This window comes from Balaenoptera borealis (genome assembly GCF_965194805.1).
Source record: "Balaenoptera borealis genome assembly, chromosome: 19".
Classification (NCBI taxonomy): Eukaryota; Metazoa; Chordata; class Mammalia; order Artiodactyla; family Balaenopteridae; genus Balaenoptera; species Balaenoptera borealis.
In genome coordinates, this window is record NC_138878.1 from 13,377,088 (window position 1) to 13,393,427 (window position 16,340).

A 16,340-nucleotide genomic window follows, 5' to 3' on the forward strand; every position below is an offset into this window, starting at 1 on the left:
TGGCCGAGGTTCCCCCATCTCAGGTTCCCTGGGACTTCGCAAACCCTGGCCCGTGGAAGGGCATGCAAATGTTCAACTGAATTGAATGGATTATGTAAGGGAAGGTGGGGTCCTCAGTTCCTTGTCAGGAGAAAGGATAGCAGACAGGATGGGGTTGTGGTCTGGGGAGAATGGAGACCTAAGAGGCAAAGAGGACAGAAGAGCGTCCAGGCGCCTCTCCTCAGAACTCCCAGCCCCACCACCAGGAGAGGGCTGCCAGCCCAGGGAGAGCTGTGCTGAGTTTCTCGTCCCCCCACATGACACCCAAGCCCTGTCTCCACCCACCCATGGACCATCCCAGCCCTGTTTGGACCTCTCTCACCAGGCTTCCCAGACCTGCTGGGGCCCCGCAGCAGCCGCGTTTTCCACTGAGCCTGTTTCCCCTCCTGACCTGGACAGGGCAGGACCAGATGCTCTCTGAGGCCCCTTCCAGGGTGACAGGCCAGGGTGGGAGGGTGCCCTGTGCTGCAGGGACAGAACATGCTGACCTGGACTGAGGGAGAAACTTGCTTTAATCCTGACCTTTCCAGGCTCATGGCTCCCTTTCAGAAAAGAAGTGCCTTTGTGAGGGGAAAAGGGTATCCAGAGCCATGGCTCCTCTTTGTCCTCATAAGGCCTCCACTGAACCCAGGCAGCTCTTGGCTGGAGTAGTGAACATCAAGACTACAGGGTGTCAGGACTCCTGGGCCATGGGACCACGTGACTTCATGATACTTTGTGGGTATCTGCCTTCTTCACCCTCGTATCCTTGGGATCTGAACAGAAGGACCTGCTGTGGACAGTAACAAAGCTACAAAGAGGGAGAAAACCCTCAGGGACCGACTGGGTGAGAAGGGTGTTGAGCCCTGGGACTAGCCCCCACCCTGCACTGAGAAAGAGCCTGAGACCCAGAGGCCAAGGTCACACAGGACATTGGTGGCAGATCTGGAACATCTGGTCCTGTCCTCAGTGCTTCTCAGCCCTCCTACAGTCCCTGCCTTGGTCCTGCCGCAGCAAACAAACTGCCAAACCCCACTGGGAGCCAGGATGGCAGGACTTCCAGTCCCCATCTTCCCTGTCACATCTGGAGACCATCTGGAGGCTATTCATGATCTAGGAAGGTTGGGGTAAGCCATGGCCTTCTGACCTCTCCTCTGGCCTGGGTAATGGACCACCTCAGCCACTGATTTGCTGTGTGACCAGGTGCAGTGCCATTCGTCTCTGGTCTTCAGTTTCTCTATAAGTAAATGAAGGACTTGGACCCCATGGCCCAGGGCACTTCTGGGTCTCTTTGTGTGGTCTGGAGCTGCTCACAGGAGCAGGGCCAGATGGTCAGGGGGAAGGACTCTGCTCCCTCCTCTGTGTTCTGGGGGCTCCAGGATCTGCCTCCACCCATATGCAGGTGAGGTGGGGGGAATGTCACTTACACAATGGCCCTGAACACTCTGCTGAGGTCCTATACCATATCAGTAGCTTTCTGACAGGAGTGGCTCCTTTGAGGTATGCAAGACAGCATTCCCAGCCAACACGGGCCTCCGAGCTACAGAGAGCACAGTAGCAGGTATGGGGAAAGGGGCGCTGTGGGGATACACTGTGTGTCTATAAGAGGGTCTGTGTGTTTGTCTTGTCAGTGGGAGAGAGGTTGGAGGGCTTCCTATGTGTGACTGTATGCATGTTTTAATTTTTTACTCCTTAGAGTACTACTGAGACTGAACATCTTCCTTTATTAGTCATTTTTATATCTTTTTAAAAGCTCCTTCCTATTGTCATTTATTTTTCTCATAATTTAAGACCTCTTTGTATGATACTACACTTTTATATCACAAATTTTACAAAGGTATTTCCACTTTTTGTGCTTTATCTTTTAACCTTATTTGGGGTTATTTAAAACAAAAACATAAATATTTCATTTTGAAGTCAATTTATCAATATTTTCCCTCATGGTTGGTTTCTGGCTTTCATCTGATGCTTAGAAAGGTTTTCTCCATACCATGAAAATAAAAAGATTTACTCATATTTTTTCCTTAAGGAACTCTTTATTGTTTTTCCTCTTTACAAAAGTGATGCATGCTTGTTGTCAAAAGTAAAAGGGCAATAAATTAATTTAGGTAGGTAGTATCTTTATGAGTTTCTCTAAGAACAAGGTATCACTCTCTCTCCCCCCCATTTATTTAACTTTCCTTTTGTGCCCCTCAGCAGAGATTTATAATTTCTCCACATAGGTCCTACTAAGTTTATATCTAGAAAATCAACTTTTCTTGATGCTGTTGGGAATGGGATATTTTCTTTCATTATATTTTCTATTGGTTGTTGGTATAAAACAAACTATTTATTTTTGGATGTTATTTTAAAACTGGTTGTCATTCTTGATCTAAAATTGAATAAAATGGAAAAGATTTGTTTCCTTGTGAAGACTCTGCCATATCCATTTCTCTCTCAGGGTTTTCCACCAGGGTGAATCTGAGGATACTTGATCTAGTTCAGCATTAACCTTGACAGTTTTCTACATCCTTCTCATTAGGACTTTCCTTCACTATGGACACTCTGATGCTGACTAAGTTGGAAGCTAAACCTGAAGGCTTTCCCACACACATTACACACATAGGGTTTCTTCCAAGTATGGACAGTCTGATGTATAATACAGTCAGAACTATAGCTGAAGCCTTTGCCACACTCCACACATCTGAAAGGTTTCTCCCCAGTGTGGCTTCTCTGATGCCGAATTAAATGGGCATTAACATGGAAGGCTTTTCCACACTCCTTACATTGAAAGGGTTTCTCTCCAGTATGGATTCTCTGATGTACAATATAGTCAGAACTACAGCTAAATGCTTTCTCACATTCCATACATTTGAATGGTTTCTCCCCAGTGTGTATTCTCTGATGCCTAGTTAGTTTGGCATTGATGCTGAAGGCTTTCCCACATTCCTTACACTGATAAGGCTTTTCTCCAGTGTGGATTCGGTGATGATCAACTAGGTTTCTTTTAGAAGTAAAGCATTTCCCACACTCATTACATTCAAAGGGCTTCTCCCCAGTGTGAATCCTCTGGTGCTGCATTAGTTTTGCATTAACGTTGAAGGCCTTTCCACACTCATTACACTCATAGGGCTTCTCCCCAGTGTGGATTCTCAGATGCTGCCGAAGCTGGGAGTTACACCTGAAGGCTTTCCCACATTCTTTACACTCATAGGGTTTCTCACCCATGTGGATTCTTTGGTGCTGGATTAACTTCCCTTTGACGCCAAAGGCTTTTCCACATTCAGTACATGCATAGGGTTTCTCTCCTGTGTGAATTCTTTGATGCTGAATGAGTTTTGCATTATTACTAAAGGCTTTTCCACACTCCTTACACTGATAGGGTCTCTCTCCAGTGTGGATGCTCTGATGCTGCCTAAGCTGGGAGCTGCACCTGAATCCTTTCCCACACTCATTACATTCATAAGGTTTCTCTCCAGTGTGGATCCTCTGATGTTGAATTAATTTTGCATTAACATTGAAAGCTTTCCCACAGTCATTACACTCGTAAGGTTTCTCTCCAGTGTGGACTCTCTGATGTGTGATATATGCAGAACTGCAGCTAAAGCCATTCCCACACTCCTTGCACTGATAGGGCCTCTCTCCTGTATGGATTCTCTGATGCCTATTCAGACTCCCATTAACGCTGAAGGCTTTGCCACACACCTTACACTGATAGGGCTTCTCCCCACTGTGGATAGTCTGATGTGTGATATAATGGGAACTGTAACTGAAGCTTTTTCCACACTCTACACATTTGAAGGGCTTCTCCCCACTGTGAAGTCTTTGATGCCAAATTAATTTTGCATTAACACTAACGGCTTTGCCACACTCCTTAGGTTGATGGGGCTTCTCCCCAGTGTAGCTATCTTGATCCTGATTAAGTTGAGAGTTACACCTAAAGCTTTCCACTAATTCTTCACATTTGAAAGGTCTTTCCCCAGAATTAATTATTTCATGTTGAATAGGTTTTGTGTCAAAGCTGAAGGCTTTCTCCAATCCTGTACACTCAGGGGGCTGATCTCCAGCAGAGATGGTATGACACTGATTCAAGTTTGGACTTTGCCTAAAGAAACACTCCTCCATGGGGCTTATATCGTCTTTCACTGTCCCATCAATGACACTCCTGTTTTCTTTCTCCATACTTCCTACTGAGTGGACTTCCTGCTGTTTCTCTAGAATATAGGTTTCTGAAAAGTCTGTTTCCTGGGACGAGTTCCTTTGAAGGTCAAATGATGTATTATGTTTTTCTTCATACATTTCCTCTGTCAAATTATTGTCAGTCTGGATATCAATATTTACTATAAAAAACAGAAAACATAAAATATCATGTAAGAACCATGTTAGAAAAAAAAGAAGAACTGTGATAGAAAGAAAAAAGGATCAGAGTAATTGCGGGGGGGCTCTTTAAAATCACCAGACTAGGTCAAAGAATCTAAGATTCATCCATAAGGTGGAATAACATGCAGCTGTTATAAAATGAAATAAATCTATATGTACTGACATGAAAAGATGTCAAAGATACACTGTTAAGTGGAAAAACAAGTTGAGAAATAGTATGTAGAGTACCTTCCACTAAAGGAGAGTAAAAAGGGCTGACATAAACACATATATTTGAATATGCCTAGAAAACTACTGCAAGAATACACAAGAAACTGAGCAAACTGGCACAGGAAGTTTGGGAGACTTCCCCACTGCTCCCACTTTATGCATTTTTTATAGTGTTTTGAGCATGTACCAATATTACAAATTTTAAAGTAATGATTTTAAAAGATCACCAGTCTCTAAACCAATAACCAGTAACAAGAAGGTTGAAAGTGACAGCAGTGGAACAAAATTCTAGGTCTTATCTGCCAGATCAGCATTCTTTCCATCACACCATACTTTACTACACTCTGCAGTTTCTATTAATAAAAATGGAAACTGCTTAAGAAGGAGAAGGCACAGAATCCAATAACATGTGGCAACAAGGGATGGCAGGTATTAGCACTAGGAAGCAAATGGGAACAAATCTTGTTTCTTTTCTTAGAACTTGAACTCTAGGCTTTCCAAAACTTCTCCTTTAACTTCTTTTTTCTCTACTTCAGAAAGGCTCTGTTCAGGCCCATTTGATCCCTTTGATCCCATCTCTTCCCACCTCTCCAGAACACTGCTGCATTCTCCTTGCCTTTCCTTCTACCTCTTCCCTCAATCCTAAAATTGGTCACTCCCTAAAATTCTTTCTGTAATCTTATTAGTCTTTCTATAATCCCATAGTCCTAGTAGAACTAATGATCTCTACATTTATTCTCAAATTTCTCAAAATTGGCCCCAAAATGCTTCCTTTATTTTTTCATCTCTCATCTCTCCTCAACCACATGTAATATGCCCCCTACCCCAGTATTTCATTATAATTGTCCTCAACAGACCCAAATGACCTGGATTTCCCTAGCAACCATTTTCAAAATAATATTGGTCTTTTCCTGATTATAGAAATAATATTCATCTGTAGTATCAGAAACTTACAAAGAAAAAATGCAAATTACCTGGAAAATTTTTTTTAAAAATCAACTCTGCTGACATGGGTCTTGTGCCCTGTGATTTCCCCTTCTGCCTGCCTAGAACCCATTTGATTCCCAGCCCCAATTAACCTACATACACTGACTAGATGAATGTTTCTATCCTCAGCTGACATCATGATGGGTTGTTCAAAGACTTCAGGACTGTCTGCTGCCTATAGAACGAAATCCAGACTTCTCTGACTAAGAATCTCCACAATATCACTTTCATCCCCCTCTATATGTCAAGCACTTTAAGCTCTCCATTTCCAAAACATGTCTTCCTTGGTCAGTGAACATATGGTTGAATGATTACAAGGAACAAAAAGCCACTGAAACCATCTTTTAAAAAAAGAGAATTCATCAAAAGGATGCAAGAGTATCTTATGGGCTCCAAAGGCAGGAAGTAAAGCTGGGCCTCATGGGAGATGGGAAATCACCTGGCAGCTACTCTGCGTGAGCCAATGAGAACCTCACTATTTCAAGAGTGGTCTGGGAACCAGAAGCACTGGCATTACCTGGGAACTTAACAGAAATGCAGAATCTTGGCCCTGCCCCAAACTAACTGAATGACAATCTGCACATCTGCAAGACACCCAGGTGATGTGTTTGTTCATCTTTTGAGAAGCACCAAATTGATAGTATTACTTCCTCCCACTTTATTTCCTACAGCTTATTATATACAGCTTTCTCACCCCCAAAATAATAATAATAATAATAATAATAATAATAATAAAAACAATTTAACTGAGCACACACTATAAGCTAGGCACTTGGTACATGTTATCTCATTTTATCATCAAACCTAGCACCATTACCTCATTTTATAATTATTATTCCATTATCAAGAGTGAGAACACTAACTCTTAGAGAATGCAGATAATTGACCTGCTCAAAGTCACACAACTAGGAAGTAGTACAGTTGGGATTGGAACTCAGAAAGTCTACTCCAAAGTCTAATAAGTAAAAAGACTTTTAATTCTGTATCCTTTACATTAAGTGGACAGTGCTTAGAAAGTAGCAAGGACCCAAAAAAAGTACTGAATCCATTCATTTTGTCTGAGAAAGGCAGAATTCCAAAATTAGGATTGAAAATAATTACAATAAAGCATTTGAAAAAAGATCTCTTCTTGGAATTAGAAAGAAATAGCAAACTATGAAAATAGTCAGAAAGGTCTCAACTGTTCCCATCTCTAGAAATCATCAAAAATTATTTAAATGGGGCTTCCCTGGTGGTGCAGTGGTTAAGAATCCACCTGCCAATGTAGGGGATATGGGTTCGAGCCCTGGTCTGGGAGGATCCCACATGCCGCGGAGCAACTAGGCCCGTGTGCCACAGCTACTGAGCCTGAGCTCTGGAGCCCGCGAGCCACAACTACTGAGCCCATGTGCCAAAATTACTGAAGCCCGCGTGCCTAGAGCCTGTGCTCCGCAACAAGAGAAGCCACCTTAGTGAGAGGCCTGCGCACCGCAGCCAAGAGTGGCCTCCACTCTCTGCGACTAAAAAAAAGAAAGCCCGTGCACAGCAACGAGGGCCCAACGCAGCCACAAATAAATAAATTTTAAAAAAAATTTAAATGCTACTCTGTATGGTTAGCTAATAAATATGGCACGCTTATATGTTGCTAAAGCTGACTTTCTTCCTAAAGGGTTAAACTTTCCAGCATAATTGGCAATGTGTGCCTCCTTACCAGTCCAGAGGCCCTGGGGGCCTGTGCCTGTTCCAGAGGCCAGTGGAGATGGGCCCTCCAGCTCACCTCCTCCCTCCAGCTGTGAGATCACAGTAGGTTTGAGAAGGGGAAATCCTGTTTTGGGGAAAGGAAATAGGAAAGATAGGTGAATAATCTCCCACAGCTGATTTCCTAAACCTCTTCTCAGATTGTGTCAGCAATGGGGAGGGAAGGAAAGAGCCCCAGAGGGTCCCGTGCCTAAGAACTATGGGAAAGTGGCGGGGGGGGGGGGGTGGGAAGAAGAGGCTTGAGAAGATGCAGGAGGAGTTGGGGAGGGCCCGGACTGTGAGACCTCATGCAGGGCAAACAGGGAGATTCTACCTAAAGGGATAGGTACCATTTTTTGACTGGGACCTAAAATATTACAAGTACACCGAGATCCTTGGAAACACTCAAGAGATCCAGGTAGGGTGAAGAGGAACCTGAAGGTAATGCTGTAGAACAGGAAGTTACTTTTTTTCCACCCTGTGTCCAAAACACAGCCTCTATCGGGTGGATCAAGAGTGCACACCAGTCCCAGTAAAGTCCTATATTGGCCCAAAAAGGGCTTGGGGTTCACCCTTCCTAGCAACCCCGGGTCTAGGGGATTAGGAATCAGCCCCTGGGGTTCCCACTCAGTAAAGGATTACCAGAGGCCCCACCTGCAACCAGTAAGGGGAAAGGAAGCCAGGAAACCCTAATCAGCAGAGTCTGAGTCCCCGGGGGAGAAAGGCCTTACCCAGGGAGGCCATATTCCCATAATTCTCCAGCATCACATCCCTGTACAGAGCCCTCTGTGCAGGGGACAGGCCATCCCACTCCGTCTGGGTGAAGTACACAGCCACATCCTCAAAGGTCACCGACTTCTGAAACAACAGGTTCCTGCTGCCCTAGGGGCCAATTCCATGGCTCATGCCCTAGGTGAGGGGCAGAGGGCAGTATGAGGGCTTGAGGAGGGGCTTGTGAAGAGCACAAAATTAATAACAGGGGGAAAGATTTGAGAAAAACACTTGGAAGGTAAAGCATGGAATATCTGACTTGGCTCACAGCAGAGAAACCTCATGCCATATTTCACACTTACAAAGGATGACATAAGTTGAGATGAAAGAAAAAAACCTCCCATGACCAAGTTCCCCTAACGCAACTGTTTTCTTTCAGTCAGGCCATGCCCTCACTGGTGGAAGCAGCTCTGGACCCACCCAGAGGCTTTCCCACTTCCTCGCCCTCGCCCTCAAGCCGCGCCCAAAGAACAGCCATGGCTTCCATCTCACCCAGCCCCACCTGATTTCTATCATGGACCGCCTACAAAAGGCTGCATAGCCTCTGCTCCAGCGCCTTCAGTAGAGGAAGCTCAGTGCTGCCCAGATCGGCTGGGCACCGCGGAGGTGGAGGGAGGGGTGAGAGCAGGCAGCCCATCCTGCTTCCAGATGGCTCTCGCTGAAAACCCATTTTCTGTTACCCTCTCCCAGTCAAGCCTCATCCTGTCCGACTTCACTCAAGACTTCACCGTCTCTCCATGGAGGTTTGGGAAAGAAGGGAGGTCAGCCATCTTTTCAGCTGCTCCTCTGCATCACTCGGCACTCGGCACTCAGCACAGGCTCCACCATCAGGGCTGATGGCTGAGCCGCTCCCAGGCCCACCTCCTCCCCTCTGGGCAGCTGCCACTTCTGGCTGCTCTCGCTCTACCCACCTCGGCCTTCTGTAACAACCTTGGGGACACACTGGCAGCGATTTGCCTCTCAACTGCTCTCTGCCAGGACCTGTCTTGCTTGATTCTACTGGCCTCCACCCATCAACAATTCTAGTCCAACTTGTGGGCACTTCTGTGAGTCATTCATCGTGTGACTTGGATAAGACAAGAAATTCTCTGTACAAAATTAAATGCCTTCGCTGTCGCCCACCATCCCCTTTTAGCCCACAACTGGTGCCTCCTCCTTATTTCAAACCTCCGCTGGTGTCACCCACCACCATCTGCACAGGAAAGAAACCTGGGGATTCGTTCCTGACTCCTCCCTCCTCCTTACCCCACCCCAATCTTTTGACTCTTCCTCCTAGAGATTTTTATGTTAAGCATTACTTGAATTGGATCTCCCTCTTTAGCAACTACTTGCCTTAATGAAGCCAATGTCACCTACACCAATAGGACTCTTTGTGAAGTGGTCACCTTGCTTTTAAATCTCCCCTCAAATTATTCCCCACACAGCCATCAGAAACCTGACCACGTTAACTTAACTGGCTCCACACGTGTCATAGGGCTGAACAGTTAAGTCACACAATGACAAGTCACTTCACTCCCCTTTGCCTTTGTTTCTTTTGTGGTAGAATGAACACAACACAGGTGCCTATCTCCCAGGGCGGCTGTCAGGACTAAGTGATCCATGTAAAGTGCTTAGTATGGTGCCTGCAGCATAGTAAGCCTCAAATGGTGTAACTGGAGTTACTGTGACTATGATTATTCCCAAACTGTAGCCCATGGAGGTCCATGGATGAGCATCAGGGGGTCCATGAAATCCCTGAAATCGTATGGAAATTTTCATTTGCATGTTATTCTGGGGGAGAGGATCCAGAGCTCTTATCAGTGACCTAAAGCTTGGCCACTGCACCCCAAGCCCTGAGAGCCTCTCCAGGACACAATGAGACACAGGACTTCCTGTCTTTTTTCCCTCCCTTGATCCCACTCCCCTTATGTCCCCTTCCCCTGGAATTAGAGGCACAGCCATTCTTTATGTGGATCTGGTCCTGCTATTCCTCTTTACCTACACCCCCCTCCCTGGAATCCTAGTCCTCTGCTATCTTCTTCCATTCATGGGCAGCTTCCATGTCTCTCATTCACCAAAGCCCTCTGCTGGGGGAGCAAAGCAAACTGGTGTGCAGAAGACTGCACTTCTGCCTTCCAGACACTTCTGTCTTCCCTGTCCTGGTCTCTGGCCCCTATCCCTCCATATCACCGCTCTTCCCACAAGCTCCAGTCTGGCAGGCAGAAGCATGGAGGGCCCCTTCAGCTTTCATAGCAAGGCTCACCAGATTCCCTTCTCAGTTTTCTTCAATGTGAAACTGCTCAGAGGAAGAGCTGAAGGACCCACAGCTCACCTGGGGCCAGGCTGTCAGGAGCATGGCTGCCATCACCTGGTCTCCCTCTCAGAGAAGGACTGGAGCTGAGGGAAAACAGGGGGACAAGTGTGAGACAAGCCACCCCCACCATGAACAATACAGCCCCTCACAGAAGATCTGAGATGCAGGTAGCCAGCATCCAGACAGAAGTGCGAGCAGGAGCTGCCATGGGAAGAAAGGAGTGATCTTGTCACTGGCTCTGCGCCCAGGGCTCCTCCTAGCCATGACGTTGACGCTCACTGCCAGGAACCCTAGGATTTTTACAATTCTGACACATATCATACACACACAAGAGTGTGCATAAAATGCAGGTAGAATCTAAAGAATAATAAAACAAAGACTCGTGTAGCAACACGATGCTCTAAACGAGCATCCCTCTCTATTATACTGTAAGAGAAGCCAGGCTGGAGGGGCTGCAGCCCCAGCACATAGGCCTCAGAGTCAGGCCCCAGGGAGGCACCTCCTGGAGAAAGGCACAGCTGCTCCCTCCCATATGCCCGTTCCCTCACACAGCTGACTGCCCTCAGGAGTCCTGATACCTCTGTAGAGATCTTGGGAGGTTAGGCTCCTGACCGGGCCAGGTTTACCGTGAGGAAGCTAGGTCACAAGTGAGGTACCAGGCTGGCTCCTCATACCTTCCAGCCTTCTGATGGGAAAGAAGCCAAGGCCTCAGCTTCCTGAGAGAGGGGGTCACTATAGCATCCAGGGTCCCATGACCCAGCACTCCTTGTTCATTGTATTCAAGACCACATGGACCGGTTATTTTCTGATTTTTAGTGCTCCCAAAGTCAGTCTTGAAATTTTATATTTTCCTAAAATATTGTCTATATCTTCCAGAATTTAAACTTGAGTGTAGAATTGTGGGAAACAGTGGCTCATGATTTTTTTCATTTCCTCCATACCTTGAGGTATACCTTGCTTTTCCTACTTCTTCTTTGAATATATATACTCTCTAGACCTTTTAGCCTTAGTTAATGTTATGGACTGAATGTGTCCCCCCAAAATTCGTATGTTGGAGCCCTAATTTCCAATGTGACTGTATTTGGAGATAGGACCCATGAGGAGGTAATAAGGTTAAACAAGGTCATAATCTGATATGGCGGGTACCCTAATAAGAAGAGGAAGAGTCTCCAGAGCTGTCTCTGCTGTGAGGACACAGTGAAGGCAGCAACTTGCAGCCTCACCAAGAACCAAATCGTCTGGTACCTTGATCTTGGACTTCCAGCCTCCAGAACTGTGAGAAATAAATTTCTGTTGTTTAAGCCAGACAGTGTATGATATTTTGTTATGGCAGCCCAAGCAGACTAATAACATTAGGCTGAACCATGGTTTATCTAGTTTAATGTTGTTTTATTTTCAAAAAACCAGCTTTTCTATTTAGAACACCACTCCCTTTTCTACCTGTTTGTTTGGTTTTTTTTAATTAATTATTTATTTATTTTTGGCTGCGTTGGGTCTTCGTTGTTGCGCTCAAGCTTTCTCTAGTTGCAGTGAGCGGGGGCTACTCTTCGTTGTGGTGCGTGGGCTTCTCCTTGTGGTGGCTTCTCTTGTTGTGGAGCACAGGCCCTAGGCACACGGGCTTCAGTAGTTGTGGCACACAGGCTCAGCAGTTGTGGCTCACGGGCTCTAGAGCACAGGCTCAGTAGTTGTGGCGCACAGGCTTAGCTGCTCCACGGCATGTGGCATCTTCTCAGACCAGGGCTCGAACCCGTGTCCCCTGCATTGGCAGGCAGATTCTTAATCACTGCGCCAGCAGGGAAGTCCCTCTACTTGTTTTCTTGGTGCCTTTTTTTTTTTTTTTTTGGCTGCATTGGGTCTTTGTTGCTGCGCACGGGCTGCGGAGAGCGGGGGTTACTCTTCGTTGCAGCGCGCGGGCTTCGCATTGTGGTGGCTTCTCTTGTTGCGGAGCATGGGCTCTAGAGTACAGGCTCAGTAGTTGTGGCGCATGGGCTTAGTTGCTCCACAGCATGTGGGATCTTCCCAGACCAGGGCTCGAACCCGTGTCCCCTGCATTGGCAGGCGGATTCCCAACCACTGTGCCACCAGGGAAGCCCCCTCTACTTGTTTTTAATTAAGCTCTGCTTTTTAAAATTTGTTTCTTTAGCTCCGTACAAGACACCTTATGTACCTCACCAAATCCTCTTGTCCACTCTTAGTCCAGTTCCAGAGGCTTTGACCAGCTTTGCACAAGTACAACCTACAAATGCCTCCTCAAGGGTCTACACCACACATACCTGGCTCCTGCCCTGGGGCTTCTCTGTCCTGTGTGGGACATCTGCGGACACCTGCTGGGTCCTGAAGGACAGGGGAGTTAATGCCTGTGATGCTACCACTGACCAACAGGAGACAGAGGTCAGTGGATAAACGTTTCCCCCTTTAGTCCCCCATGTGGGCAGCCATGAGATTCCAAGGCTCCTCAAAGATCCTGCAAGTCAGAGCACCAGTCGCCTGTGGAGGGGCCAGCCTGACAGCGCATCCTTGTATTGGCTGTCCCTCCTTCTCCGTTTCACTCTCCTTGTCTTTCACCCTGACCCTGGGACTACATTCCCAAAGAAACTGCCCACACGCAAATCTCTGTCCTATGTTCTGCTTTCAGGGGAAGCTAGACTACAAAAAGCTTTTTTCTACCTTCTTGAGGCTACATGATTCATTCATTTTCATTCTTCCTGTGTAGCAATCTAAACCTATAAATGTTCCTCTGAATACATTATTCCCTACATTCCAGAGGCTTTTCATATTTTAATTACTATTTTATAACTCGTCAGCAACTGTGTTTTGTCTCTGGACAAAGAACTGTTTAGGATAATTTGTTGTTGTTAATTTATTCTCTGGCTTTATTGCATGGTGTTTAAGTAACCTGATCTATTTACTTCTGCTTTACAGATTTTTAGAGGTTTTTTTTTTGTGGCTGCAGTGTCCATTTAAAAAATATTCCATGGATGCTTAAAAAGAAAACTTATTCCAACATAGATGGACCTAGAGATTATCGTACTAAGTGACGTAAGTCAGAAAGAGAAAGACAAATACCATATTATATCACTTATATGTGGAATCTAAAATATGACACAAATGAACTTATCTGTGAAAGAGAAACACAGACATACAAAACAGATTTGTGGTTGCCAAGGGGGAGGGCGGTGGGGGAGGGATGGACTGGGGGTTTGGGACTAGGAGATGCAAACTATTATATATAGAATAGATAAACAACAAGGTCCTGCTGTATAGCACAGGGACCTATATTAAGTATCCTGTGATAAACCATAATGGAAAAGAATATGAAAAAGAATGTGTATATATATATGTGCATATACATACATAAATGAATTACTTTTGTGTACAGTAGAAATTAACACAACATTGTAAATCAACTGTACTCCAATAAAATAAATTTAAAGAAAGAAAACTTATCCTGTGATGGAAGAACATATAATCTATCTGAATCTAATAAATCAACTCTACCAATTTTATTATATAGATTTTTCTCCATAACCCATGATTACTTTTACCTAATTGTTTAGAGAGCCAGTAAAGAGTGAACTCTCACAAAACACTGAGCCCTTATGTATCATGGGAAAAGCCTTTCAAATCTTTAAGAAATGAATAATTCTAACACTATTTAAACTGTAGCAGAGAACAGCAAAATACGTTTCCCAGCCCTTTTTATGATGCCAGCAAAATACGGATACAAAAACCATAAACTAGTCTCATTTATGAATAGTGATGCAAAAATCCTAAATATTGAGGACTAGACTCCGGTAGTTCCTTAATGTGACATATCATGACTAAGAGGGATCATCCTATGAATGCAAGTAAAGTTCAATATTAGCACAGATTGTACTTTTCCACAATAATAAATCAAAGAAAAACATACTCTCCATCTCAGTGGATGTCAAAGGTGTTGGATAAATATTCATGCCTAAATTTTAAAACTTATACCCTAGGGAAACTCTCATATGTAGGTGATATACATACAAAATTATTCATTATCAGCAGTATTTTAATAGCAAAAAATTGGAAACAACTCACATGTCCACTGAGAATACACAAATAAGCTGTCATACCATTTTTACAATGGAACATTACCCAGTAGCAAAAATGAATGACTCACGGCTACACACACAATATGGATGAATTTAGGAATATAATATTGAGTTATGCAAGTCCCAGAAGACTACAGACACCATGATGCCATCTTCATAAAGCTCAAAAACAAAATTAATCACATTATTTAGACACATGTATATGTGATAAAATTATTTTTAAAAATATGATTAACACAAATATGATATGTGTTATCAAAAATCAAAGATATTATTAACACAAAATTCAAGTGAGCTGTTACCTCTTGGGGTGAGAATGTGGGAACTGGGTTGGGGAGGAGCACACAGACAGATGCAGCCATATGGGCAGTGTTCTCCTTCTCAATGGTGTGGCGTGTTTAATGGGTGCTCACATTACTACTATGCTCCATAAATGCCATGCTAGATGCAATTTTCTGTATACATAACATTTAAAATATACATACTTGTCTTACGATATGAAATGATTTTCAGTGTGCAAAAGGTAGTGTGCTATCTTCTGTGTAAGAAAAAAAGGGAGTATAAGAAAATACATCTGTATCTGGTGATTTGTGCAAAAAGAAATAGAAGGAAAAACAAGAAACTAAGCAGAATAGGGGCCTCAGGTGTGGATGGGAAGTAGGTGAAAGGAACCTGGGAACGGAAACAGGATGGAGGGAAACAGAGCAGAAGGAAATGATACTTCTCTGTGCCTTTTTGTTCTGACTTTCATAACCACAGTAATGTTTCACATATCTATACCTGTATCTATCTATCTATCTATCTATCTATACATATGTATAAAAATCAACCAACCAGAATGGGATGGGGGGGGGTGCGACATCCAAAAAATACAAACAACAGTAAATAAGCCTAACTATACCACAGCATAACCACACTGAAGTGGTGGTAAAGAAAAGAACTAAGTAACTCTGCAAAACAGTATTTTAACTAAATTCTGTAAGGCTAAAAAGACCTGTAGCCAAAGACTTCTTGAGGTTGCATGATTTTTTAAATCTATTTTCATTCTTTCCTGTTTGGTAATTAAAACCTATAAGGCCACAAAATTTCCTCTGAATACACTACTAGCCACACTTCATGTTTTCATTACTGTTTTATAGTATATTTTTTTGTAAACTTGCTTTCAAGAGAGTATGAATGAGTCATTCTGGAACTATTTTTTGTGTATTCTAGGACTAAGCAGATCAGTATATTCTACATTGTAGAAATCATTCCCAGGTCATTGTCATCCCACCGCCCAAGAGAAGTTGGGCCGGGTTACCTTTTGGAACTGACACGGCTCCAGAAGACAGTGCCCTCAAAAGTCGGGCTTCTTCTGTGGCCTGGAGGAGCTCTGCTTTTTCTGCTCCCCCACTGGCCTCGATTCACACCCTGTGTTAGGAGGCGGGGCGCATACAGTCCATATTTGAAATGCATAAAACGTGCAGGTAAAAGCCCCTACACGACCTCAGCATGTCAAAAGACTCATCATATCACCTCAGGCCGCTTCACCCCTGCAAATATTCCACGCCCTGGCTGCTCCAACACAAGTTCCCAAAAGGCGAGTAGCATCTTCCCCAAAGTGCTAAATGCTCGGGGCTTCGTGGCTGTGGCAGTAACCCGGGCTTCGCCTTCCACGAGACGGAACGTCATCGGCCACCAAGTCCAAAGCGGGAATCGAGGATGGGGGGAAGAGCCCCCCCCCCGAAAGGAAACCCACCGCCAACGCAGGGGGAAGGAGCGTCCCAACCGCACCCAGAGCCTCGGAGGCAGGCACCGCCCCCGCCTCCCACAGCCCATACTCACCTCCGCGGCGGGCCGCTCGGTGGCGCGGCCGGAAGTGCGTCACCAGGCCCCGGCCGAACCTCTCTAGGAGCAGCTTCGCTCCT

At 44.9% G+C, this 16,340-nt stretch overlaps 1 protein-coding gene across 15 annotated transcripts; it reads right to left on the reverse strand.

Moving 5' to 3' along the window:
• Positions 1 to 1,134: 1,134 nt before the first annotated feature.
• ZNF23 (zinc finger protein 23) lies at positions 1,135 to 16,272 on the reverse strand. Of its 15 annotated transcripts, XM_082369839.1 has the most exons (6): positions 15,734 to 15,860; positions 12,628 to 12,688; positions 10,373 to 10,437; positions 8,022 to 8,148; positions 7,265 to 7,378; positions 1,154 to 4,337 (listed from the first exon to the last, which is right to left on the reverse strand). In XM_082369839.1, the coding sequence occupies exons 3-6, from the start codon at positions 10,403 to 10,405 to the stop codon at positions 2,536 to 2,538; spliced, it is 2,076 nt and encodes a 691-aa protein (XP_082225965.1). In that variant the 5' UTR covers positions 10,406 to 10,437; positions 12,628 to 12,688; positions 15,734 to 15,860; the 3' UTR covers positions 1,154 to 2,535. The 15 variants fall into 15 exon arrangements, with proteins under 15 accessions (XP_082225958.1, XP_082225962.1, XP_082225963.1 ...); XM_082369840.1 differs by lacking the exon at positions 12,628 to 12,688 and having other exon boundaries at positions 15,734 to 15,841; XM_082369844.1 differs by lacking the exon at positions 12,628 to 12,688 and having other exon boundaries at positions 1,364 to 4,337; positions 8,022 to 8,199; positions 10,304 to 10,437; positions 15,734 to 15,800.
• Positions 16,273 to 16,340: the final 68 nt, after the last annotated feature.

What these genes read in the sequence shown, in the direction of transcription:
- ZNF23 (XM_082369832.1), bottom strand. Translation starts at nt 16,251, where the DNA reads ATGGGCTGTGGGAGGCGGGGGCGGTGCCTGCCTCCGAGGCTCTGGGTG. An exon ending in AGCCGTGTCAGTTCCAAAAG is followed by an intron (nt 10,438 to 15,733) that starts GTAACCCGGCCC and finishes GTTTTCCCTCAG; the next exon opens with CTCCAGTCCTTCTCTGAGAG. An exon ending in TCCTGACAGCCTGGCCCCAG is followed by an intron (nt 4,338 to 10,372) that starts GTGAGCTGTGGG and finishes TGTTTTTTATAG; the next exon opens with TAAATATTGATATCCAGACT.